The sequence below is a fragment of the Odocoileus virginianus genome, chromosome 7 (assembly GCF_023699985.2).
Source record: "Odocoileus virginianus isolate 20LAN1187 ecotype Illinois chromosome 7, Ovbor_1.2, whole genome shotgun sequence".
NCBI classification, from domain to species: Eukaryota; Metazoa; Chordata; class Mammalia; order Artiodactyla; family Cervidae; genus Odocoileus; species Odocoileus virginianus.
This window is the reverse complement of record NC_069680.1, coordinates 53568099-53595981: the sequence shown is the minus strand read 5'-3', so window position 1 is coordinate 53595981 and position 27883 is coordinate 53568099. Positions and strand designations below refer to the sequence as shown.

The 27883-nt window shown below is 38.8% G+C and overlaps 2 protein-coding genes and 1 long non-coding RNA gene across 5 annotated transcripts in view; 1 reads left to right on the top strand and 2 right to left on the bottom strand.

The window, feature by feature from the left end:
• Positions 1-27883, top strand: part of JMJD1C (jumonji domain containing 1C) — a 308159-nt gene that overhangs the window by 29122 nt on the left and 251154 nt on the right. For 2 of the 3 annotated variants that reach the window (XM_070470720.1, XM_070470719.1), the window contains exon 1: positions 15090-15272. The exons of the other annotated variant lie outside the window; for it this stretch is intronic. In XM_070470720.1, the coding sequence (XP_070326821.1) occupies positions 15105-15272 (168 nt within the window). In that variant the 5' untranslated portion in view covers positions 15090-15104. Of the gene's footprint in view, positions 1-15089; positions 15273-27883 lie in introns of those variants that run through there. 3 annotated transcript variants of the gene reach the window in all.
• LOC110138443 (large ribosomal subunit protein uL11-like) lies at positions 612-1124 on the bottom strand. Its single transcript, XM_070469859.1, has one exon. It carries the CDS (start codon positions 1107-1109, stop codon positions 612-614), a length of 498 nt encoding a protein of 165 aa, XP_070325960.1. The 5' UTR covers positions 1110-1124.
• Positions 8294-14686, bottom strand: LOC110138446 (uncharacterized). The gene is made up of 4 exons (XR_002314201.2): positions 14612-14686; positions 12099-12165; positions 10741-10832; positions 8294-8481 (listed from the first exon to the last, which is right to left on the bottom strand). It is a non-coding gene; the product is annotated as an uncharacterized lncRNA (long non-coding RNA).

Sequence of the window (27883 nt, the reverse complement as noted above, 5' to 3'; positions counted from 1 at the left end):
AGATCTCTAGTCTTTCCCATTCTATTGTTTTCTTCTATTTCTTTGCAGTGATCACTGAGGAAAGCTTTCTTATCTCTCCTTGCTGTTCTTTGGAACTCTGCATTCAGATGGGTATATCTTTCCTTTTCTCCTTTGCCTTTCCCTTCTCTTCTTTTCATAGCTGTTTGTAAGGCCTCCTCAGACAACCATTTTGCTTTTTTGTGTTTCTTTTTTTGGGGGATGGTCTTGATCACTGCCTCCTGTATAGTGTCACGAACCTCTGTCCATAGTTTTTCGGGCACTCTGTCTATCAGATCTAATGCCTTGAATCTCTTTTGTCACTTCCACTGAATAGTCATAAGGGATTTGATTTAGGTCATACCTGAATGGTCTAGTGGTTTTCCCTACTTTCTTCAATTTAAGTCTGAATTTGGCAGTAAGGAATTCATGATTGGAGCCACAGTCATCTCCTGGTCTTGTTTTTGCTGACTCTCTAGAGCTTCTCCATCTTTGGCTGCAAAGAATATAATCGATCTGATTTCAGTATTGACCATCTGGTGACGTCCCTGTGCAGAGTCTTCTTTGTTTTTTCTTTTCGTTATCAATCCTTTTGTCTTTTTCCTTTGCCATTCTTAACTAGCTGGGCACTCCACTGCACCACTGTTGATGTCGTCTATGATGTCATGAGGGTGGTGGCCATCAACATTGCAGCCCACAGATGGGGAGGTCCCCAGGATCTCTTTAATGGTTCCAGAAAGTTCTCTAGCTAGAGATGCATGCCGCATCTGCTGGGCAGTGTTGACAATCTCATCAAAAGTGATGTTTCCACTGTGCTTAATGTTTTTCTGCTTCCTTCTATCTCTTGGTGGTTCTTTGAGGGCTCTGATGATCGGAGCAGAGGCAGAAGGTGCCACCCCAGTCTGGGCCTGTCTGTTCTGAGTGGTCAGTTTCACTGTAATCCTCAGACCCTGCCAATCACCAGTTGCCTTGGCAATGTCATCACTGACCTTTTTTAGAGACAGACCCTGGGGCCCGATCTTCGGGGCCAGGGCAGACATGGCACTGACTTCCCCACCGGTACATGTCAGGTACATGACTTTGATCTCGTTAGAGTCGAACTTAGGCAGCATGGTGGAGGTGGCTGGTGTCGGATGAACCCAGATTTGGGACAACTGAAGAAATTTGCACCTTGGCCTCCTCCAAGCTGAAAGCAGAGTCTTCTCTTGTGTTGTTGGAAGAGAGTGTTTGCTATGACTATTCTGTTGTTTCCCATTCTATTGTTTTCCTCTATTTGTACTGATCACTGAGGAAAGCTTTCTTTTTTTTTCCATTTATTTTTATTAGTTGGAGGCTAATTACTTTACAATACTGTAGTGGTTTTTCCCATACATTGACATGAATCAGTCATGGATTTATATGTGTTCCCCATCCCGATCCTCCCTCCCACCTCCCTCCCCATCCCATCCCTCTGGGTCATCCCAGTGCACCAGCCCGGAGCACTTGTCTCATGCATCAAGCCTGGGCTGGTGATCTGTTTCACCCTTGATAGTATACTTGTTTCAATGCTATTCTCTCAGAACATCCCACCCTCGCCTTCTCCCACAGAGTCCCAAAGTCTGTTCTGTACATCTGTGTTTCTTTTTCTGTTTTGCATATAGGGTTATCGTTAACCATCTTTTAAAATTCCATGTATATGTGTTAGTATACTGTATTGGTGTTTATCTTTCTGGCTTACTTCACTCTGTATAATGGGCTCTAGTTTCATCCATCTCGTTAGAACTGATTCAAATGAATTCTTTTTAATGGCTGAGTAATATTCCATGGTGTATATGCCCCACAGCTTCCTCATCCATTCGTCTGCTGATGGGCATCTAGGTTGCTTCCATGTCCTGGCTATTATAAACAGTGCTGCGATGAACATTGGGGTGCACGTGTCTCTTTCAGATCTGGTTTCCTTGTTGTGTATGCCCAGGAGTGGGATTGCTGGGTCATATGGCAGTTCTATTTCCAGTTTTTTAAGGAATCTCCACACTGTTCTCCATAGTGGCTGTACTAGTTTGCATTCCCACCAACAGTGTAAGAGGGTTCCCTTTTCTCCACACCCTCTCCAGCATTTATTGCTTGTAGACTTTTGGATAGCAGCCATCCTGACTGGCGTGTAATGGTACCTCATTGTGGTTTTGATTTGCATTTCTCTGATAATGAGTGATGTTGAGCATCTTTTCATGTGTTTTTTTTGCCATCTGTATGTCTTCCTTGGAGAAATGTCTGTTGAGTTCTTTGGCCCATTTTTTGATTGGGTCATTTATTTTTCTGGAGTTGAGCTGGAGGAGTTGCTTGTCTATTTTTGAGATTAATCCTTTGTCTGTTGCTTCGTTTGCTATTATTTTCTCCCAATCTGAGGGCTGTCTTTTCACCTTGCTTATAGTTTCCTTTGTAGTGCAAAAGCTTTTAAGTTTCATTAGGTCCCATTTGTTTATTTGTGCTTTTTATTTCCAATATTCTGAGAGGTGGGTCTTAGAGGATCCTGCTGTGATTTATGTCGGAGAGTGTTTTGACTATGTTCTCCTCTAGGAGTTTTATAGTTTCTGGTCTTACATTTAGATCTTTCATCCATTTTGAGTTTATTTTTGTGTATGGTGTTAGAAAGTGTTCTAGTTTCATTCTTTTACAAGTGATTGCCCAGTTCTTCCAGTACCACTTGTTAAAGAGTGGTGCTTTTTTCCATTGTATATCCTTGCCTCCTTTGTCGAAGATAAGGTGTCCATAGGTACGTGGATTTATCTCTGGGCTTTCTGTTCTGTTCCATTGATCTATATTTCTGTCTTTGTGCCAGTACCATACTGTCTTGATGACTGTGGCTTTGTAGTATAGTCTGAAGTCAGGCAGATTAATTCCTCCAGTTCCCTTCTTCTTTCTCAAGATTGCTTTGGCTATTCGAGGTTTTTTGTATCTCCATACAAATTGTGAAATTATTTGTTCTAGTTCTGTGAAAAATACCGTTGGTAGCTTGATAGGGATTGCATTGAATCTGTAGATTGCTTTGGGTAGTATAGCCATTTTCACAATGTTGATTCTTCCAATCCATGAACAAGGTTTTCTCCATCCGTTTATGTCCTCTTTGATTTCTTTCATTAGTGTTTTATAGTTTTCTATATATAGGTCTTTCATTTCCTTAGGTAGATAGACTCCTCTAAGTATTTTATTCTTTTTGTTGCAATGGTGAATGGTATTGTTTCCTTAATTTCTCTTTTCTCATTGTTAGTGTATAGGAAAGCAAGGGATTTCTGTGTGTTAATTTTATATCCTGCAACATTACTGTATTCATTGATTAGCTCTAATGATTTTCTGGTAGAGCCTTTAGGGTTTTCTATGTATAGGATCATGTCATCTGCAAACAGTGAGCGTTTTACTTTTTCTTTTCCTATCTGGATTCCTTTTATTTCTTTTTCTGCTCTGATTTCTGTGGCCAACACTTCCAAAACTATGTTGAATAGTAGTGGTGAGAGAGGCCACCCTTGTCTTGTTCCTGACTTTAAGGGAAATACTTTCAGTTTTTCACCATTGAGGATAATGTTTGCTGTGGGTTTGTCATATATAGCTTTTTTTTATTTTGAGGTATCTTCCTTCTCTTCCTCTGGAAAGCTTTCTTATATTGGGAAAACTCTGTTAACCTTTGCCCTGCTTCGTTCTGTACTCCAAGGCCAAATTTTCATGTTACTCCAGGTATTTCTTGACTTCCTACTTTTGCATTCCAGTCCCCTGTAGTGAAAAGAACATCTTTTTGGGTGTTAGTTCTGAAAGTCTTGTAGGTCTTCATAGAACCGTTCAACATCAGTTTCTTCAGCATTACTGGTCAGATCATAGACTTGTATTACTGTGATATTGAATGGTTTGCCTTGGAAACAAGTAGAGATCGTTCTGTTGTTTCTGAGATTGCATCCAACAACTACGTTTTGGACTCTTTTGTTGACTATGATGGCTACTCCTTTTCTTATAAGGGATTCCTACCCACAGTAGTAGATATAATGGTCATCTGAGTTAAATTCACCCATTCCAGTCCATTCCATTTTAGTTCACTGATTCCTAGAATGTCGACATTCACTCTTGCCATCTCCTGTTTGACCACTTCCAATTTGCCTTGATTCATGGACCTAACATTCCAGGTTCCTGTAAGTCTAGTTAATCATTGAACCTGTCGATGCCTTGGGGACCCTGAACTGCAGAGATTCATTCATATTATTTCGTATAGACTGCTAAGTGGTTTTCCAAAGTTTCTTCATTCTCCACCTGAGCTGGTGTTCTCTAGCTTTTGGCAGTTACAAATAAAACTGCTGTAAACATCTGAGAACAGATTTTTATGTGAACACAGATTTTTATTTCACAAATACCCCAGTGATAGCTGAATTATCTGAACAGTTTAGCTTTATAAGAAACTACCAAACAAGGTTGGAAAGTGGTTGTACCGTTTTGTATTCCTCCCAGCTACTCCTGGATGAAAGTTCTAATTGCTCCTCATCTTCCTCAATATTTGGTATTGCCAGCTTTCATTTTCTTTTAATTTTAACCATCTTAATAGATGTGTAATAGTATGTCATCATAGTTTTTCTTTACATTTCCCTAATAACCAGTGATATTCAGTGTCTTCATGTACTTATTTGCCATTTGTATTTCTTACTTGATAAAGTATCTCTTCAAATTTTTTGCTCAGTAATTTTGTTTTGTTTTTTAAATTAAGTTTTGAGAGTTCTCTAAATTTTCTGGATACCAATCATTTATCAGATGTGTGGCTTGTAGATAATTTCTCCTAGTATATGAAGTTTGGAATTGTTAATTTCACTAGTGTTTAATTTTGAATCTTATGGATTTTAAGAAATCTTAGCCTCAATCAGTATGAAAATTGTCTGTTTTATTCTTAAAGATGTTTAGCTTTTCAGATACTTTAGGTTTATAGTTCAGTTTGAATTAATTTTATTATTTTTAGTATATGGTGTGATGGATGAAGGGTTTTTTTAATGTATGAACATCTGATTGTTCTAATTATTGATTATTTTCTCAGCTCTGTTAAGTCTGAACCTACCAAAGACTTTAAAAATTATTTTTAGTGCAGTTCTTGTTTTGAGCATTTCAGTTTGACTCTTTTAGCATTTCTGTTCAACCCTTGTACTTTCTGTCTCTGACTTGCCATCTATTATGCATATTGTTTTTCTGCTCCATTTGAGCCTTCATCATTATTCATAATTATTTTTAATTTCTTGGCTGATAGTTCCAACATATGAGTTACATGATTTGCTTGCTCTTCAGATTTTGTGTAATTGTAGAATTTTTTTGGAAAGAAGGTAGGAAATTACTTTATTTGAAGTAATAGTACAAATCAAAGAACTTGGATGTATGTATTTGTATAAATTATAAAAAAGGTAATTATAACCCAGCATGCATGCATTACCTTGGTGACCAAGGAAACCACCCCCATGGGGAGGCCTACACTTTCGATCAAATGCCAGCTGTCATTTGCATGCTGATAGAGACTGAAGTATATAGTATTTATGCCAAGGAGTAGGCATGACACTTGATCTATTAAATTGTTAGTATGGGGAGTTGAATCAGTCTTGTCTGAAGTTGATGATTTATGGGTTTTTTTGTTGTTGCTTTGGTTACCTTCAGTGTATTGTCAACTCTTAAGTACTTCTGTCATCACTTCATCCTTAAGGTGCGAGTTGATTTGCTGAAAAGTTTAACTCAATGTTTTTACTCCACCTTTATCCTTAAGCCTTACTTGTACATCTGAGACTCAGAGAGGTTCTGTCTGTACTCTTGCTCCTTCTCGTTTAGTAGAGTGGTAATGTGTGTTACTGGGAGCTTGTTTGCCTCGTGGTAGGCTCGAGGCCCTGGGAACTATTTAGCCTTGTGGTGGTGGGCAGCAGACCTTGTTTTTCATCCTAGACCAGTGTTAGTTTCAGACAGGCTCTGTTTTTCTCTTGTCAGTAATCCTGCTTTTCCCCTGATAATGGTTGACCTCTGTTGTTTGGGGCCAGGATGACTTCCTTTCCTTCCCTCAGGGGTAGATATGACCTTCTAATTTGAGGGAATTATAAAAGTTTGAAACATAAAACCACCAGAAGAAAGTACGGAAGAATACTTATGTATTTTCCAAGGATGGCTTAACGTTGAAACAAAGATTTTGGCTTATTTGTGTCAAAATTTTAAACTAGTGAATATCAAAAAGTGCAAGTGGGGAAAGAAACATCCATGCACATTTAGCTGTATAAGTAAAGTAAATGATTTTGTAAAAGTAAATGATTTTCAGATAATTTTTGTAATTAGAAGAATTGAAAAATGGATTTTTAGCTATTACAAACAAGAATATGCAAAGTAAAGGTTTCTAATATAAAGGTTATTTGCAGTGCAGAATGTCTCTTAAAAATTTCTCCATTTGAAGTTAGTTCTGCTAGATTATTTTAATATGATAGTTTTAAGGGCAGATTTGGAGAGAAGAGGAAGGAAGCATTTCTACAAGGGTTTAAAACTGTTTAACTGGGAAATTCTTTCGTCTGTATTATTAGTTTGCATGTATTAATGATTAATATGTGTGTCTTCTGTGAGATCTTTGAGAGAGAAACTTTCAGGTTAAAAACATTTGTTTTCCTAAGCAAGATTATTACATTCTATCAATCTTTTAAGGGCTTCCCAGATTGCACTAGTGGTAAAGAACCCATCTGCCAATGCAGAAAACAAAAGAGATGCAGGTTCAATCCCTGGGTTGGGAAGATCACTTGGAGAAGAAAATGGCAACCCACTCCAGTATTCTTGCCTGGAGAATCACATGGACAGAGGAGCCTGGCAGGCTACAGTTCATAGGGTTGAAAAGAGTCAGACGTGACTGAAGCAGCTTAGCACATTGGTCCTTTAATATTTTTCAGGTTTGAACCTACCATGTATCAGGAGAGTGTACTTGGCTGCTTGCTGGATTATTCAGAAGCCTTAGAAGCAAATTCTTAGAAACTTAGTTGATGACGTTCGCCTCTACTTTTTCTGTACATTCCTAGAAAAGCAGAGGGCTTTGCCCACAGTGTACAGTAGTTAGTGATAGTAGTAACATAGCCTTCCTGGCACTTGCTCCTCATTACGCTCCATGTGTGCCTGCTTCCCTGGTGGCTCAGTGGCAGCGAATCCACCTGCCAACGCAGGAGATGCAGGAGACCTGGGTTCAATCCCTGGGTCGAGAAAATCCCCTGGAGTAGGAAATGGCAACCCACTCCAGTATTCTTGTCTGGAAAATTCCATGGACAGAGGAGCCTGGGTTACAGTCCATGGTGTCACCTAGAGTCTGACACAATTGAGCACACACGCGTGTGTAACCACTAATTTCATAGTTGTACATTTGATGTATAAAACATCAGTTTGTAAATGGCTCTGTGGCATGGGGATTGACCATTTTAACCTTAGTGTTTGCATACTTTGTGAAAAGAGAAGTTGGTTAGCTTTCTGAATATTTCTTTTGGCCATTTAATTGTAGGTAATATCAAAATGCGCCCTGGAATAGCAGAATGTTTTGGGGACGTTGATTTGAATTTTAAGTTGGTAGTTAAAGTTTTTTTGAGGTCTCTTTTTTATGTGTGTCAATTGTGATTTATAAAGAAAATAATCTAGAGGCCCCCAAATACTGAGCTGCTGTGAACATGGGCCTTAGAATTGGAGCACTGTTTTATACACTCTTTAATTGAATAAGTAAATCACCTGTAATAGTGAAGCACACGTGGAGGGAGAAGACAGTGCTTCCCTCTGTGTAGAGTAATTTATTTTTATCGCATGTTTATGTTATGTAGCACTACATGTAAATCCCATTATATGTAATCATGTGGCTTTTTCTAGAATATGCCAAAGAAAGAAATGACTACAGATTTCTCATATTTCACTGCCAGACCTTGTTTGTTTTGATTTTGTTTCTTTGAAGCCAAATGCCATTAATTTAAGAATTGTGCCTCAAAACTGTGTGTTCTTGATCATAAACTTTAATCTGGAAAGGAACATCAGTAGAATATAGTTAGCTTGCTGAGCTTTTGAGTCATTACTTTTTAATTTAGGTTTTACTTTGAGTTTTCCTCATTTATAGCTTCAAATACACGTGTAGACACTGTTTTACTTAACTAAGTTCGACGGATGTAAACAGCCGTTCTTTGGGACTTTCAGTTTTGCCACTTCTTACTTGTAGCATAGTGAAGGCTTGTGAGGACAGATACATAACCCTTTAGGAATGTAACCTGTTAAGTGAAGAAGCTAGTGTTAAGTTGAAGACACAGAGTACAAACTGCCGTCTAGCATATTTTAATGAAAGTTAATAGTGGACGCATTTCTGAGAGGGGTGATGAACACACAGAAAAGTGCTCCGGGACGTTCTGGGAAGACTTGCTGTATGCTCAGCGGCAACTTTTCATTTTTTTTTTCTTATAGTTCCTCATTCAGTAGGTTTGGATATTTTCAGTGCTATTATACTCATTCTTTCTAAATTAAAAAAAAATTATCATTAAAAATCAGATTTAGTCTTATTTTTAATAGAAAAATATTGAAAAGTGATAGATCCTGTGCATCCATAATATAAATTAGAAACTAGGTAACAAATGTGGAGGCCCAGTAGAGATTTCTTGTTTTCCCCTACTTTTCTATCTTCTTACCTTCAGTTCTTCTCTCTTCCTCTTGCTCCTTCCACATAGCATCAAGAAGACAAAGTTATATTCGTATGTACTTAGCATCAAGAAGACAAAGTTATATCGATATGTTGGCTGTGTCAAAGACATTATTTGAGACTGTTCTCTTTGGAATACTAAGAATAGGCTGGTGTTTTGCATATATGTTACTTACAGGATCATTTTGGGATTTGCATTAAATTGGTACTTTAGTAACAATGTGAGCTCTTCTGGTGGATTGTAACTCTTTCTCTGTGTCTCTTTAGAAATTATTCCTAGGAACCACCTTGCTTTTCTGGTGAAGCTCAAGTTTTATGAAGGCTTTGCATTGTACCTCCATGATGAAATGAGATAATGTATGTAAGACATTGTTATAAAGGTGATGAATAACCCTATAGAAAGAACATGAACTCTTATTTATGATTATGGCTCTCAATTTAGAGATTGTAAGTTCTCTTAGATGCGTTGGATTTATTAATAGAAAAAGGCATATAGTATATATATATTTGGCTATTCATTAATTCAGCAACATGTACTGAGTATTTAATATGCACAAGTCTTGGATGCTGGGAGTATTGTTATGAACAAGATAAACTGTCCTTGCTTTTATGGAACTTACGGTTTACCAGGGGAGACACATATAAAACAATCATTTACACAATAAATGTTATATATACAGTTGTGATGAGTGCTAAGACAAATGGGAAAAGTTTTGAAAATCCATTTTTGATGGTTTGATAATCTTGGGATCAGGTGGCTTCCTTGAGGAAGTGACATTTGAGTTACTTTATATTATTGTAAATGTGATCGAAAAGTTCAGTTTAAATAAGTGCTTAAGGAAATACTGAAATAAGCGGTTTGGGACTTTTTTGGTGGTCCAGTAGTTAAGACTCTGCTTCCACTGCAGAAGGCATGGGTTTCCATCCCTGGTCAGGGAACTAAGCTCCAGCATGTTGCATGATGTGGCCAAAAAAAAAATTTTTTTAAGATATAATAATAAACATGGTAACATAAATTTTTTTTTAACATAAATTTATGTTCCATTCTGTTCTTGGTATTCCATTTGCAGAATTCACTTGAAATTGTTGACTTTCTCCATTTTAATATTGGCTTCCACAGTTCTTAGATATACTTGTATGAGTCTAAGACTTTATAACCCAATCCAAGCTTTACATTTGACAATAAATAAAAACTTGCAAGTTATAATGGATTTGAAATATTTTTTTAAATGCACTAAATTTACCTTGTATGCCATTCCAGTAATACTTCTTAACTACTAAACCAACCAAGGCATTTCTATTGTACATTCTTCTTAGACTGAACTTCTTAAAGGATAGAGGCCCTATCTCCAGAATCTTGCAGGATGTGAGACACATAGTGTAAAATAAGTAAATCTATTGTGGATAACCTGTGTTAAATAAGGATGAAACAGCTTGGTATCTGACTTTCCTGTTTCTTTTAACTTACTTTTTAGCCTAATACCGGGGCTTGGACTAACAAAGTCTGGTTTTGAATACCAGTTCCTTAATGTGTAATCTTAGGCAAATAAACTTCTGTAAACCACATCTTCACCTTAAAATCATGGGACTTCCCTAGTGGTCCAGTGGTTAAGATTCCGCACTTTGAACACTGGTGGCTGGGGAAGTAATATCCCATATGCCTTGAGGCGAGGCTAAAAAAAAATGAGCTGAATAAAATAAAATGAGATTATTTGTATAAAGTGCTTAGCACAGTGTCTAACATATCATAACTGTTCCAAAAATGGTGGCTAATATTGTTACAAGATACAGATCTTCTTCCTCTTACAATGGGGTAACTTCTAGATGAACCCATCAGAAGTGGAAAATATCCTAAGTTGAAGATGCATTTAAAACACCTGATCTACTGAACATCCTAGCTTAAGTTTACCTACATTCAATTCAACATGAATACTTTCATAAGCCTAGGCAAAGTCATCTAATGCATAGCATATTTTCTAATAAGGTATTGCATATCTCATGTAATTTATTGAATCCTGTACTGAAAGTGGAAAGCAGAATGGTTGTATGAGTATAGAAAGGTTTTAAGTGTACATCACCTGTTAACCTTTGTGGCTTGACTGGCTTGACTAGAAGCTGCAGCTTCCTGCCAAGGCCCAGCATCAGGAGGGAGTATTGTACTGCTCTTAGCCTGGGAAAAGATTAAAATTCAGAATTCAGAATAAGGTTTTTACTGAATACATATTGTTTTCACACTGTCCTAAGGTCAGAAAATCCTAGGTCAAACCATTCTTGAGTTGGGGATCATCTGTGTATGCACTGAATTTTTTTATCCGTTTTATCTCTGATGTTTAAAACAGACACATGTAGTGACCCAGGATACTGGCATATGTTAGAACAGCTAACTGGCTCTTTCTATAATTAAACTGAATCAAAAAGAAAGAAGTTAATAACTAGTTGGCTGTTTTGAAACCAAACTTGATGAACTATTAATTATTTATATGTGGGTAACTGTGGCCCATATTGTAATGAATGTTATCTTTCTTTGTAAGTCAGTTTTTTTATACAGTAAACCAATAAATTTTTGTGGCTTTTTAAAAACCAAATAATCCTACAGTGCATTTGGATATAGGAAATTTGCCTGAATTGATAACATACATGTATATGGATATATTTATAAACATATTTGGATTTGGGAATGGAAAGAGTAGAAGCTGTAGTCTGTATATCTAAATTTTCAGCTTCTGTAAACTTATTTTAAACACTTCTCTGTTACTGTCTTCGCCTGTATAATGAAGTTAAGTTCAGTCGCTCAGTCGTGTCTGATTCTTTGCGACCCCATGAACTGCAGCATGCCAGGCCTCCCTGTCCATCACCAACTCCCAGAGTCCACCCAAACCCATGTCCATTGAGTGGGTGATGCCATCCAACCATCTCATCCTCTGTCATCCCCTTCTCCTCCTGCCCTCAATCTTTCCCAGCATCAGGGTCTTTTCAAATGAATCAGCTCTTCCTATCAGGTGGCCCAAGTATTGGAGTTTCAGCTTCAACATCCGTCCTTCCAATGAACATCCAGGACTGATAGAATGAAGTACTACAACTTATAATTTTAGTACTATTAGTATAACTCTTTCCATTTACCAATATTGACAGTTTCTGACTATCTTTGTGAAAGTAAAGGATGTAAGGGAATTCAGTGGAACAAATATTTTAAGGTTTCAGATTTGACTTTACATTTATTTGTATTCCGTGTTATACTTTACACATTTGATTATGTTTACACTTATGATTTGCTGGCAAAAATAATGTAAATACAGTTGAATTTTTTTTAACAACTTGGGGGTTAGGGATGCTGACCCTCAGTACAGTAGATCTGGAATACTTAGCATTTGGCCCTTGGTGTCAGAGGTTTTGCATTTGTGGATTCAACTGGATAGTGTAGTACTATAGTACTTACTGAAAAAACCTGTGTTTAAGTGACTCCACAGTTCAGTTTCATTTTGTTCAAGGGTCAGCTGTACTGCCTGAAAGAAAGCAAAGGATGCCAGCAAACAACAAAAATCCATTAAGGCCTTTTTATTTTACAGTAAAAAAAATGAATTTCAAGTTTTTCCGTAAGCAAAATATCCACAAATTAGTGATTTTTGTTTTTGTTAAACCCTAGGTACTAATTGTAGTCAAAGGATTCATAGACTACTATCTGGAATATAGTTGTAAGTACATAAGATGTTTGGATTGAAAATGTTAATGAAGATATATTATACGACCATCTGAAAAACTTTGTTTCTGCATTTGAAATGTTTTGACTTTGATTTGCATGCTTTTCAGGACACTCAAAAGGACAGCATTCTACATGTCTAGGGGGTTCCTAGGGGTCCGTTTACAGGAGTTTGCCTACAAAATTAAAGTCAGCCGGCACCTTTATGTAAGGCAACCTGACAATCTCTCCTAAAAGTGAATGATATTTATGTGGTAATAGTGTTATTTGCAGCTTTTCTCAAATGACTTTATTTATATTTTCTCACTTGCTCCTAGAATATCACTGAGATTAGGAAGCAGGCAGTTTCAGTTAAGCATCTGTGTCATGCCAAAGATCACAAAGCAAGTCATTGATAATTTGGTATCTGAATGTCAGTCTTCTTATTTTTTCCCCTCTTTCCACATGTTAGATTATTTTCACCAGGTTATTTTACTGGTTCCTTAATCCAAGTTGAGATTTTAGAAATCTTAGCCTGTAAGGTGATTTGCTAAGTATTATACAGTACGTACTGAAAGAGTGGACTTGGAAGTTAAAGATTGCACGATAAAACTAGGTTTTTCTCTCAACTTGCCAGTATGCATTTCTCGACATGGTTTTCCTTTATTACAGTTCTACATTTGGCCTTTACTGCTACTGCTAAGTCACTTCAGTCGTGTCCGACTCTGTGTGACCCCATCCCTGGGATTCTCCAGGCAAGAACACTGGAGTGGGTTGCCATTTCCTTCTCCAATGCATAAAAGTGAAAGGTGAAAGTGAAGTTGCTCAGTCATGTCTGACTCTTCGTGACCCCATGGACTGCAGCCTACCAGGCTCCTCCGTCCCTGGGATTTTCCAGGCAAGAGTACTGGAGTGGGGTGCCATTGCCTTTAAAGATTAGCAGAATTAGACCATGATGATTAAAATCTGCAAAGAACTCTTCCTTGTAATTTAGGTTTTTAACCTATTAGGAGTGGCCATGTAGTTTCCATTTCAAAAACAGCTTAGGTGTTGTAAGGAAGTGCACAAAAGCCTTATGTCTATTTAAAATATTCAGATTTCTAAATTCCTTTAAAAAGGTAACTTTTCGTGGAGGTTTAGAAAAGTCTTTAAGAAACTGAAATTTAGAATAGATTTTTATTGTGCTAGAAGAATTTTGGGAGCTGCTGTAATCATTAGTGGCCCTGGAAATAAAACCCACAACTGGGATTTTAAAAATTATCTTTAATAAAAGTATGTCAGAAGATTTCTCACTGACATCAGTATGGATGCTTGATTTAGAATTCAACGGTGAGATCAAAGAAGTAATTGTTCCAAGTTGGAGATGTGTGCTGGATGGATTACAACGTCCTGTTGTGATTGGACGGGAAGTAAACATTATTCTCCTGAACTATGATTGGCTAAAACCCTTTTCTTTCCACGATATTTTTCTAACAACTGGATCCAGAGCCTTTCCAAACCGTTTTTATTGTCACACCAACGTGTTTGGGGTATGTACTACTATTAAAAGTACTCAAATGCACGGAGAAACTGTTCGTAAATTTTAAGAATGTTGATAAAAGTCCTCAACCGGGTGTCTGGCTTTCTTAAAGCAGTAGCGAGGTGTAAATCTCTGAATAGCTCAAACCCGTAGTGAGTGTTAGGTTTTTCCTTGTAGCTCAGCTGGTGAGGAATCCGCCTGCAATGTGGGAAACGTGGGTTCGATCCTTGGGTTGGGAAGATCCCCTGGAGAAGGGAAAGGCTACCCTCTCCAAATTCTGGCCTGGAGAATTCCATTGTATAGCCCATAGCGTCGCAAAGAGTCGGACACCATTCAACGTCTATTGAGTGTCGCCCCAAACAGGAAATATGAAAGGATGACAATATTTTCTTCATTTTCATTTAAAGACGTGTACTCTGTTTCTGCACTGACTGAGTTCTGTGGGCTTAGTTTTCAGTTGGAAATGTTGCTCTGCGTTGCTGCTGGGACTGCGGGACTGTTAATTCAGGCAGAATCCGGGCTAACTCAGACTGCAGGGCGCCATTTGTTCGGGGCGGGGGGGGGCGGGGAGTCACTCTGGAGATGCGGCTGTTAATCTGGAGTTTGTTTTGCGACGCAGAGTAGAACCAGTACACTTCACTTTCACCTCACTCAACCCCCCACCCCAAGCCCCCACTTCTCAGGAAGCGACGAGTAGAGAAGTGGCCCCAACACTACGTTTCTGAAGGAGTACAGTCGCCTTTCCCGCCCCTACTTTTCTTTTCTCAAATCCAGTCAGGTCCCGCAGCCGCCGCGTCGGGCACTACTTTCCGTCCGCGGTGGTGCTCCGACCCTCTCTCGCGGCTCCCTCCCCCCAGCCCGCGCCGGCGGAAGGAGACGCGCGGCGCCCTCGCAGCCACGCTAGTGGATGGGGAGGCGGAGTAGTACTGGCCGCGGCGCGGTGGCGGCAGCGGCCGGAGCTGCGTCGGGGTCTCAGACGGCGTGTGGAAAATTTGTCAATTTCTTTCATTTGGGGAACTGTATCTAGAGCTGCAGGTCGGCGAGTACAGGGCAGTGTTGAGGACTGAGTGAGTGAGGTCGTTGTGCCCTTCTGGGCAGAGCGTCCGGTGCGCCCTCGAGTCTGCGCTCGCTCGCGGGGCCGCCGCCTTCCCCGGGTCCGCTGTCTTCAGCATGGACAGCCGGTAGGAGCGGGGTTTCGTTGATCCCTGGCAGCCGAGGAGGCGGCGGCTGCTTTGGCAGTGACGGCTATGGCGGTGGAGACGCGGCCGGAGCTTGTGGGGAAGCGGTTCCTGTGCCTGGCGCTCGGCGAAGAGGCGCGGCTGGAGCGCGGGGAGAGCGGCCGCTGCTGGCGGGGCTGGCGAGCGGGGGTTATCCGAGCGGTGTCGCACAGGGACAGCCGCAATCCCGACCTGGCGGTAAGAGCGCGGACACCCCTCAGTCTGCAGCCTGCGGCCGCACCCCCACTCGTGGTCCCGCCGCCGCACAGTGTGGGCTTACCCCTGGCACCTGGCTCAGCCGGGCCAACTGGCGGTCACGCCCCTCTCCTGCGCTCTTGGGCGGGTTTGCCCACATTCCCTGCCGGGGTCTCCACCTCCCCCACGAGTAGCTTCTCGTGTGGAGGCGGTGATCCGGTGGGATTCCCCGGCGCCCGCCAGGGCCGTTCGGCCACTGTCCGGGTGGGGTTCGGCCGCGGCTTCCCCTGCGGTGCCCCGGCGGCCGCGGAAACCTTACGGAAAGGCGGGGCTGCGAGCCCGGCGCCGCGCGTGCAGGTGGGGGTGGGGGCGGGCCGCTCGTGGCGGTGAGGGGCCGGCTTCACCAGCGTCTGTTTGCAAAACTCTTTAACGGTGCAGAGGGGGAGATTTAAAACTTACCCTTAAGGTTGCTGAAGTGTTGGGGGGGGGGGGGGGGGAAGAAAAGAGGTCTTTGGTTTTCCAGCCTGTCTTGAGATTCGTCTGTATTTTCGAGGCAAAGGCCTTGGCAGCGGCAGGTGTCCTGAGTAAAGCTTTTTTATACAGTATATGCTTGGTTTTCTAACCGGAAATGAAGAAAGTGGAAAATTGAGGTTTGGAGGATCGTAGAAATTAATATCTCTCTCCCTCCCTCCCTTCTTTCCTTGGGATTTTTTTTTTCCCCATAGTTTTTGTTGTAAGAAGGAAATAGTTCTTTAAAGTCATCCGTTCCTGGGTTTTATATGACTTTAAGTGAAACGAGGTATTGTAAATTACAACGTTTAATACCCCCGCGAAACCTTAAAGTGGCTTTTTCTTTGCTTGCTTTTCCTTACATGTGACACTGCCAATAGTTTCTTTCAGTAGTGTAGGAATGTGCAAGATTCTGAGACGGGATACGCTGTTAGTGTTCCAGTAACATTTTCAGTAGGGGACAGAGTGGAGTTAAGGAGCCAAGTAGAGGCAGGGCATTGGTAGGTTTTGAAAGATTGATTTATGAATACGTAATCCATGAAGTTTATTGGTAATATCCTGGGGTATTTTTCACTGAATATTTAGAATTTGGGAACTTTTATCTTTTTGTTTATGTGCATGTTTACAATTCTGAAATTTCTTTAGTATCTATACGTGTACATACCTAATATTTTTGTTGGAGGTTTTGAGTCTGTTTTCCTTAAGCCCAGTTTCATGAATGTAGTCAGTGATATGGTTTCTTGCTGCCTGTATTAATGTCGGCTTAATATTGCAAAGCATGTTTACAGAATAGAGGTAATTTTGGAGATTCTGGTGGGTTATTCTCATTGGAAAAAAAAAAACAGAATCAGCTTTAAAAAAAAAACAACCCAAACATTTCTTAACGGTGCTACAGACTGACAGTTCAGTGAATTTGCGTAAAAAGCTTGTGTTGATTTTATTTTTCTTCCTTTTACTCTGATATGTAATTGTCTTGACTTCATGTGGAAGATAGATTATGGGTTAACATTTTTAAATGGTTTCAAAACAAACATGGAATGATATTTTGTTTTCCACAAATTTTTAGTAGATGAGAATTGGGAGATATAGTTTTAAATTACGAGTATCACTGGTGACAGTCAATTTATCAAAGTTAAATATGTTAAAAATTTATGTGAAAATTTAAATGATATAAAGAGAGGGGAGTTTTCAAATACTGTGTTTGAAAAGGCAAGGTAATAGATTAGGTATTGAAAAATGAAAAGTATATGTGGATGGAGGAAATCGGCTGGAAAGAGCAGGAAGGAGTTTTCTCAGATAATGAAAATGTTTTACATCTTGATTGTTGATTACATGTGTGCATACATATATTAAAACTCATTGAATTGTGCACTTACTAACTGCATTTCATTTGTGCAAATTTTACCTCAGAAATGTGTTTTGAACTATACTGTAACTGTGAACCTTTTACAGTTTTCCTTTAACTATCTTAAAAAAATTTACAGAATAATCTGAGTTTTTAGCTTGGAACCTACAGATTTAGAGTTATTTTCAAACTTTATTATATTCATCTCTCTTTACATTCATGTTACCTAAGTTAAATGGAACTTGAGACAATTTAGCATCACCAAAATGTAATTTGGATGGTATATTTTTGTGGCTGCAGAATGAATCAAAGCCAAAGGAGCTTGATCAGTTATATGAAAAACACTATCAAATAAGTCATTTTGCTTTTTTGTTATTGCATGTATATGTAATTTAAAACATAACAGGTTCGTTTGTAATCTTAGCTGTGCATGTGTTTATGGCATATGACTTGGGAGGATAATTAGTTTAGGGGATGATGATGATTTAGTCACTAAATTGTGCCTAACTCTTCTGACTCCATGGACTGTAGTCCACCAGGCTCCTGTGTGCGATTAACCAGGCAAGAATACTGGAGTGGGTTGCCATTTCCTTCTCCAGGAGATCTTCCTGACCCAGGAATCGAAACCAGGTCTCCTGCATTGCAGGCAGGTTCTTTACCAGCTGAGCCATAAGAGAACCCCAATATTTATTCATTTGGCTGCACTGGGTCTTAGTTGTGGCACTCAGGTACTTTGATCTTTGTTAGGGCATGTAAGTTCTTTAGTTTCAGCATGTAGGATCTGGTTCCCTACCAGGGGTCAAATCCAGGCCTCCTGCCTTGGGAGCACAGAATTTTAGCCACTGGACCACCAAAGAATTTTAGGGGATACTATGTCTCATAAGTTAGTTCCTTTCTCTTATTTTTGGTCTTATATATGAAGAATTTCCGTGTGCATTAGTTTCCTATGGAGCTTTCCCTGTGACTCAGATGGTCAAGAGTCCGCCTGCAGTGGGGGAGACCTGAGACCTGGGTTTGATCCCTGGGTTGGGAAGATCCCCTGGAGAAGGAAACGGCTACCCACTCCAGTATTTTGGTCTGGGGAATGCCATGGACTGTATAGTCCACAGGATCACAGAGTCAGACGCTGCTGAGCAACTTTCACTTTAATTTCGTGTACTACTGTTAACTAGTTATCGCAACCTGGATGATTTAAACCACTAGTCTTCAGCCTTTTTTGGCACCAGAGACTGGTTTTGGAGAAATTTTTTCATGGGAGTGGGGTGGGGGTGGTTTTGGGATGATTCAAGCACATTGCACTTATTGTGCACTTTATTTCTATTTTGTGGCAATCTCAGGATATTCTGTGTTGACTTTAGGGTTAAGGTCTGTGCTCTTATGAGAATCTAATGCTGCTGTTGATCTGACAGGAGGTGGAACTCAGACGTTATTGCTAGTGATGGGGAGCAGCTGTAAATGCAGATGAAGCTTCATGCTGGCTAGCCTCCTATGCCACCTGGCTCCTAACAGGGTTGGGACCTCTGCCTGACTTAAGCAATACAAACGAATTATATTTTAATGGTTCTGGAGATGATAAGTCTAACTTGTGGGTTTCCGTAGGCGGAAATCAAGGTGTGATTAGAACTTGCTCTTTTCTGGAGGCTTTAGGGGAGATAATCTCTTTTCCTTTTCTAGTTTTTAGAAGCAGCTCACATTCCTTGGTTCATGGTCCTCTTCCTCTTTTAAAGCCAGCAATTTATCTTTCTGTTTTTCTCTAGTTACATCACCCTCTTAACTCTCCTATTTCCCTTTAAATACTTGTCAGTGTCCTTGTGATCATATTGGGCCTACCCAAATAATCCAGGATAATCTCCACATCTGCTCATAAACAACCTCAATTCCATTTCTATTCTCTTTTGCCGTGGAAGTTTAACATAGTTACAGGTTTCATGTATTAGGACATGAACATGAAAAATATTTTGGGGGTGGCATTCTGCCCAACACACCATGGCAGCAAAAAAACTTACATTATGAACATATGATTTGATACAAATCAATTGAGGCTAAAATGTTTATGCTGCAAGTTTTAATGATATCACTATCTGATCTCTTAAGTAAATGAGTAGATTTGTAGAAGTTTTACACAGCTGTGCTTGGATAATTTCACATACTTTGTTGGTTATGTTTAAGAAATGGCTTGAAAAATCTGGGATATTTTGGAATTATATTAACCAACAAAAGACTTTATCTGAACTCTTTTTATTTAGGAGGGCCAAGTTATTGATGAAGTAAAATAGATTTTGAGCCCTCAGCATGTTTTTTTTAGCTCCATTGTTTAGAAAGTTTCTTGCTTTGTTATACATGTTGAACATTTATGACTGCCAAATGTATCAGGTTTTTTCCAGTACCCAAAAGGAACCAAAAATCATAGCATTGTGTTTTGGAGACCAAACATTTAAGTTTGTACATACGGGAATTGTCTCATGGTCACTTAGTGAGGAGTAGGTAACCATGAAACATTGATTTTGAATATTCTAAACTGTATACTGGGCTTCCCACATGGCCCAGTGGTGAAGAATCTGCCTGTTAATGCATGAGACATGAGTTCAGTTCATGGGTGGAGAAGATCCGCTGGAGAAGGAAATGGCAACCCATACAGTATTCTTGCCTCGGAAATTCCATGGAGAGAGGAGCCTGGTGGGCTACAGTTCGTGGGATCGTAAAAGAGTAGGACACAGCAGTGACTAAAAAAAACAACAAATGGTGTGAATTGTATGTTTCTGTGTGAAATTAAAGAAACTTTTGTTTCCCCCCTTTTCACCTGTGATAGATATATTCTGGCACATATTTTGATGCCATTAATTTAAAACAGAATGTTGTCATTCAGTTCACTCGCTCAGCTGTTTCCGACTCTTTGCAACCCATTGGGATGTAGCACACCAGGCTTCCCTGTCCTTCACCAACTCCCGGAGCTTGCTAAAACTCATGTCCATCGAGTCAGTCATGCCATCCAACCATTTCATACTCTGTTGTCCCCTTCTCCTTCTGCCTTCAATCTTTCCCAGCGTCAGGGTCTTTTCTGATAACTCAGTTTTTCGCTTCAGGTGGTCAAAATATTGGAGTTTCAGCTTCAACATCTGTCCTTCCAGTGAATATTCAGGACTGATCTCCTTTAGGATGGACTGGTTGGATCTCCTTGTAGTCCAAGGGACTCTCAAGAGTTCTCCAGCACGACAGTTCAAAAGCATCAATTCATTGGCGCTCAGCTTTCTTTATAGTCCAGCTCTCACATCTGTACATCACTACTGGAAAAACCATAGCTTTGTCTAGATGGACCTTTGTTGTGCAAAGTAACGTCTCAGGTTTTCAATGTGCTATCTAGGTTGTTCATAGCTTTTCTTCCAAGGAGTAAGCGTCTTTTAATTTCCTGACTTCAGTCTTGATATGCAGTGATTTTGGAGCCCAAGAAAATAAAGTCTTGTCACTGTTTCCATTGTTTCCCCATCTATTTGCCGTGAAGTGATGGGACCGACTGGATGCCATGGTCTTAGTCTTTGGAATGTTGAGTTTTGAGCCAGCTTTTCACTCTCCTCTTTCACTTTCATCAGGGGGCTCTTTAGTTCTTCTTCACTTTTTGCCATAAGGGTGGTCTGCATATCTGAGGTTATTGATATTTTTCCTGGCAGTCTTGATTCCAGCTTGTGCTTCATCCAGGCTAGCATTTCTTATGATGTACTCTGTATATAAGTTAAATAAGCAGGGTGACAAGATACAGCCTTGACGTACTCCTATGCCAATTTGGAACCAGCCTGTTCCGTGTCCTGTTCTCTTTCTTCTTGATGTACATACATATTTCTCAGGAGGCAGGTCAGGTGGTCTCGTATTCCCATCTCTTTAAGAATTTTCCAGAGTCTGTTGTGATTCACACAGTCAAAGGCTTTGGCGTAGTCAATAAAGCAGATTTTTTTCTGGAACTCTCTTGCTTTTTCTATGACCCAAGGGATGTTGGCAATTTGATCTCTGGTTCCTATGCCTTTTCTAAATCCAGCTTGAACATTTGAAAGTTCTCGGTTCATGTACTGTTGAAGTCTTGTTTGGAGAATTTTGAACATTACTTTGCTATCGTATGAGATAAGTGCATCTTTCTGGTAGTTTGAGCATTCTTTAGCATTGCCTTTCTTTGGAATTGAAATGAAAACTTACCTTTTCCAGTCCTGTGGCCACTGCTGAGTTTTCCAGATTTGCTGGTGTATTGAGTGCAGCACTTTAACAGCATCATCTTTTAGGACATGTAGCTTAGCTGGAAGTCCATCACCTCCACTAGCTTTGTTTGTAGTGATGCTTCCTAAGGCCCGCTTGACTTCAGACTCCAGAATGTCTGACTCTAGGTGAGTGATCATGAAGATCTTTTTTGTTTAGTTATTCTGTGTATTCTTGCCACATCTTCTTCTTATCTTCTGCTTCTGTTAGGTCCATACCATTTCTGTCCTTTATTGTGCCCATCTTTGCATGAAATATTCCCTTGGTATCTCTAATTTTCTTGAAGAGATCTCTAGTCTTTCTCTTAGCTTCATATAGGGATGATACTGCATTTGAAAGTAAAAATGTCTAGATTTTTCAACATAGTTGAAAGTATATAGGCCATTATCCAATGTTTGTAGGTTAAATGTATTACTTTTTGACGATTGCAAGTTATGTGCAAAGAATATCTTCATCTTTGAAACTCATATTTTCTTTCTACTTTACAGTAGAAGTGTTTAGTAAATGTTCTACTGAATGGCAAATTAATTATCATAAATTTCTTGTTCTTACCAACAATCTCAATTGTCAATTACTTTTTCCTCTTAATTTTGAATCTCCTTTTTTATTGTGTGAAACTGTGTACCTAAGTGGTTACTTCCCCTATTCATTATCCTGTGGTTTGACCAAAGAGTGGGCGATGGTAGTCCTAAACCAGTCAGGGAATTAACTCCTCTGATTTTGATGTCTTCTGCTTGGCAGGCAGATTCTTTACCGTTGAGCCACATGGGAGGCCCCAATGTGGATTTTTAATAAATGTGTTTTGTTTGATGTAAAATTATTAATCTGAAAAATTGGTATGGATTGTATATTTTATTTAAGATTATTGCTTACTAAATATTGAAATGCTTAAGATGTTGAAACAGTCTCTGAACTATCTAATTGGGTAAAATCTTTTCATGTAGAATTTGTAGTTGTTTTGTATTTTAGCTATTTTATGAAATTACATTAGTAAACTCAAAATGTTTTTTTTTCTTTTATTATATAGAACCTATTGATTTGATTATAGGATACTTGGTTAATTAAGAGAAAACAGTTTACTGTTCATTTACTGTTTGGTTGGACTTGGTGCTAAAATTCTAAGGTTGCAACATGGTCTATACCTGATTCCTGGATGCAACCAGTTGAAACTCTGAGCCATGTAGAATTTGAGGAGGGTAGATAAGTGCTTAGATCTTTAAATAAAAAGTGTGAGTACAGTTATTTCGGCCTTTTGGGGTTTATTGGCTATAGGCTTCTTTGGAGTTAATAAGTTTGGATTACATATTTCTTAATAAATTACAGATTTCACGTTTAGTATTTCATCTGCATTTGTTCAAGTCAGCCAAACAAAACAGATCTTAGTAGAACATATTTTGAAATTCATTTGAATAAATAGGAACTAAATATATAAGTATACATAATAATACAAACTGATGACAAAGGAAGATTGCTTAAAATGTTTAAGCACTTAATTTATAGTTTGGGCCTTGGTTTTCTCATTTATTCCATTTAGTGAATGAAAGTGGTCTAGAGTTCAGAGTTTTTCCTATTCTGTAGTTCCAGAGTTGTGATGTTGATAGTTTCTTTTTAAAACCTGTACTGTCTTTGAATAAAGTGTCTATTAAGCAAAAATAAATATCAGGTCTGTCCCAATAGCTTTATTTACGAGTTAGTGAAACATTTCATAATAACATATCTATTGTGTTACCTTATTATAGAGACCACAATTCTATGTAAATAATGTAATTTCTGTGCAGTGTTTCTTCTGGATAATCAAAAATGAAGTCATAGGATTTGGATTTTTATGCTCAAATAAATTGAAATAGAATAAAGAAATATCTAAAGGCTACAGTATTGGAACTTAAAATAATTTAGTATATTTCTTCATGTACTTGGATGTTTTGATCAGCTACATTTAATTCTTGGTGAAGATATCCTGTAGTTTAAATTGATTAAAATGAACATAGTACTTCACACTTTCAAAGCTTAAAAAGGAAAAAGCGCCCTTCCAGTGCTATGATAGATAGTCTCCCTGAACCTTTGCTTTCTTAATTTTTGCAGTCCCAAGCTTCAAATCCTTTTTGGAGCTTCTTTTTTTTTAGTCACTTAGTGACTTTAGTTATTTTAGTTCTTCCCATCTTCTTAATTTAGCATTAGAAAGTCAGTCCTTTGCTTCCTGTTTATTTTTGTGGTTCAAATCTTAATCCCTTTATTATTTATATGGAATTATTTATATTGGTATCACTCAGTTGGTAAAGAATCTGCCTGCAATGCAGAAGACCCTGGTTCGATTCCTGGGTCGGGAAGATCTGTTGGAGAAGGGATAGGCTGCCCACTACAGTATCCTTGGGCTTCCCTTGTGGCTCAGCTGGTAAAGAGTCCGCCTGCAATGCAGGAGGCCTGGGTTTGAGACCTGGGTTGGGAAGATCCCCAGGAGAAGGGAACAGCTACCCACTCCAGTATTTTGGCCTAGAGAATTCCATGGACTGTATATTGGACATGACTGAGCGACTTTCACACGGCAGATATTTGAATTTTAAGTTTAATTTAGCATCTTCATTTCAGATGTCTTCTAGTATTTTTTTATTGCTATATTTAAAAAGTGCATTGTAAATTTAGAAGATTTCCTGTCTCATGCCAGAGAAGGTAGAAACAGTAGAACATGAAGTAGAAACTGAGTCAGCATTTGTAGAATGGAGTTTAGAATTTTTCAAGGCTAGGAGAGGTGTGAAAATGACTATCACTTGTTGTTGTTCAGTCCCTTAGTTGTGTCCAGCTCTTTGCGGCCCCATGGACTGCAGCACGCCAGGCTTCCCTGTCCCACTCTCTCCCTTAGTTTGCTCACACTCATGTCCATTGAGTCAGTGTTGCCAGCCAGCCATCTCATCCTCTGTCGTCCCCTTCTTTTGCTCTCAGTCTTCCCAGCATCAGGGTCTTTTCCAATGAGTCAGCTCTTCACATCAGGTGGCCAAAGTATTAGAGCTTCAGCTTCAACACCAGACCTTCCAATGAATATTCAAGACTGATTTCCTTTAGGATTGACTGGTTTGATCTTCTCGCTGTCTAAGGGACTCTCAAGAGTCTTCTCCAACACCATAGTTCAAAAGTGTCCATTTTTTGGCACTCAAGTCTTTCTGGTCCAGCTCTCACATCCATACATGACTCCTGGAAAAATCATAGCTTTGATTATACGAACCTTTATTGGCAAAGTGATGTCTCTGCTTTTTAATACACTGTCTAGGTTTGTCATAGCTTTTCTTCCAAGGAGCAAGAGTCATAATTTCATGGCTACAGTCATGATCTGAAATGATTTTGGAGCCCAAGAAAATGAAATCTGACACTGTTTCCACTTATTCCCCATCTCTTTGCCATCAGTGATGGGACTGGATGCCATGATCTTCGTTTTTTGAATGTTGAGTTTTAAACCAGCTTTTTCCCACTCCTCTTTCCCTCTCCTCTTTCTCCTCATCAAGAGGGTCTTTAGTTCCTCTTCATTTTCTGCTATTAAAGTGGTTTCATCTGAGGTTGTCAGTATTTCTCATGGCAATCTTGATTCCAGCTTGTGATTCATCCAGCCCAGCATTTCGCATGATATATTCTGCTTATAAGGTAAATAAGCAGGGTGACAGTATACTGCTTAGACATACTCCTTTCCCAATTTTGAACCCATCCATTGTTTCGTGTCCAGTTCTAACTTTTGCTTCTTGACCCGACTACAGGTTTCTCAGGAGAAAGGTAAGGTTGTCTGGTATTCCCATCTCTTGATGAATTTTTCTCGGTTTATTGTGATCCACACAGTCAAAGGCTTTAGCTTTGTCAGTGATGCAGAAGTAGATTGTTTTTGGAATCCACTTACTTTTTCTGTGACCCAAGCAATGTTGGCAATTTGATCTCTGGTTCCTCTGCCTTTTTTAAGTTCAGCTTGTATATCTGGAAGGTCTGAGTGACTAAACACAGCACAGAAGATATAGGAGAAAAGAAGGAAATCCTAGGGTACTGAGTCTTCAAACCGTTAATTTGAAACAGCTTTTATCTTAACCAGTTTTGTTTGATAATGATTTTCTCAGGTCAAAAATTTAGGTTATGTAATTCTTTTTTTCAGGGAGAAACTTCCTGGCAAAAAATTCTATAATTGATGGTTTGTACATTGAAAATTAAGTGTACAATTGTTGTTAAAGATAATGATTATTATAACAAATAAGAGCTTTCTTAGTAATTAAAGATTAAAGATATAAAGTGACTCCTGATGAGGATATTCCTATAAAAGATTAAACTAATTTGATCCAGGTATGTAATTTTTATTGATCATGTTGGAGAAAAATCTGAGATATGTTGCTCAAGCCAGTAATTCTCAACTTTTTATATATTGTATTCATTGCAGTCTTACACTGTATGCAGTTAAGCTTTAATGTGTGTGAAAATCGTGGAGGGAGCTTCATATTTTAAATGCTGTTTTTTATACATCATATGCAAATATTTTGATCTACATTTTACTAAAATCTCCATTTTATTAGAATTATTTTTATTAGGTACCAAAGCAACATAAAAATATATATCTAGAATAATTACACTCCCACCCCTGTATCCATCATCTCAGTTACCCTCCCACTCTTTTGTATAACCTTTTTTTTTATTAATTGAAGTATCTTTTCAGAGTTAACTTACAAAGATAGGAGTAAGTATACATCATTTCATTTCTCCGATTCATATATGAACAACTTGAGCATCACTAAAAGTAAAAAACAGCTAAGTGTACTGATAAGATACAGTAGGAAGTATACAGCCCAACCCATGAAATATTTATACTAAAAATTGCTGAATTTGAATATATTCAAACCTCTGTAACCAATAGCTAATTTACAGGATATAGGAGAGTAGAGGGTGCAGTTAACCAGATTCAGGATGTGGGAAATTCTAAGAGTAGAGCTATACTGTTGAATATTGTGGCCACTTACTTTGTGTGACAGATTAAGTTGATTAACGTTGAATAAAATAGAAAATCAGCTCCTCATTCACTATAGCCAATTTCATGTTCTCAGTTATCACATCTAACTGGTGGCTATGATTTTAGACAGTGCAACTAAGAAAATTTCCATCATTGCAGAAAGATCTGTTGGCTACACTATTCTAGAGTAAGCATTAAAAGAACAGAGAACTTATTATTCAGCCTAGTAGAAGGGAAAAAGTTGGAATGATAAAAATAAAAGGCAATAAGAGAGACAAACAGAAGAAAGGCAAGACAAAGCACAAAATATGAGGTTTAATGTAAACCCAGATATATCAGTAATTACATTAAGTATAATTGAACATTTCTATTAAAAGGCAGGTTATCAAACTTGGAGGTGAGAACCCACAAAACACACTTATTTGCTGTTTATAAAAACTTCCATCTAAAGGATAACAATACTTAGGTGAAAATCTTTCAGTTGTGTCCTACTCTTTGTGACCCCATGGACTATACAGTCCATGGAATTCTCCAGGCCAGAATACTGGAGTGGGTAGCCTTTCCCTTCTCCAGGAAATCTTGCCAACCCAGGGGTCAAACCCAGGTCTCCTGCATTGCAGGTGGATTCTTGACTATCTGAGCCACAAGGGAAGCCTCAGAATACTGAAGTGGTGGGTAGCATATCACTTCTCCAGAGGATCTTCCCAACTGACCCAGGAATCGAACCAGGGTTTCCTGCATTGTATGTGGATTCTTTACCAACTGAGCTATCAGGGAAGCCAAAGAATACCTAAAGGTGGTTGTAAAAAGATGGGGGGAAAAAACTTCCATGCACATACTAATTAAAGATAGTTGATGTGGCTTCCCAGGTGGAGCTAGTAGTAAAGAACTCTCCTGCCAGTGCCGGAGATGTTAGAGACGCAGGTTCATCCCTGGTACTGGAAGATCCCCTGGAGAAGGAAATGGCAACCCACTCCAGGATTCTTGCCTGGAGAATCCCATGGACAGAGGAGCCTGGTGGGCTATAGTCCATAGGGTTGCAAAGAGTCAGACTCAACTGAAGTGACTTAGCATGCATGCATGATTTAATGACAGTGTTTAAGAAAAGAAGCATTATTTGGGATGAAGAGGCTTTCTTTACCATGACAAGAATTTTATTCAGTAAGAAGATATAAGTTTTCTAAGTACCTGTGACTTGACTTCAAGTACATAAAGCTGAAATAGACAGAATTAGAGAAAATAGACAAATTTATAATCATAGTGGGAAATTAAATAGCTGATAGAACTAGCAGTAAAATGTCAGTAATAAATAGATTTAAAGTAATAATTACTTGCTTTGACCATTTCACAAGGTCATTGTCTGAATGAGATAGCATATTCAACAAATACACTCATTTAATATGAGCAAATATTTAACATAAATATGTACTGAAATATTTTTATTCAAAAAATACTTGAGCACCTTCTAATGACAGGTAGTGTTTTTAAGACATGTGTTTTGTAAAGTATAGAGCCTTAATCACATGTAAATATTGTCAGGCACAGTTGCCAATA

Bases quoted from the DNA above. Each gene is read 5' to 3' on its own strand.
- LOC110138443 (XM_070469859.1), bottom strand. From the start codon at position 1,109: ATGCTGCCTAAGTTCGACTCTAACGAGATCAAAGTCATGTACCTGACA.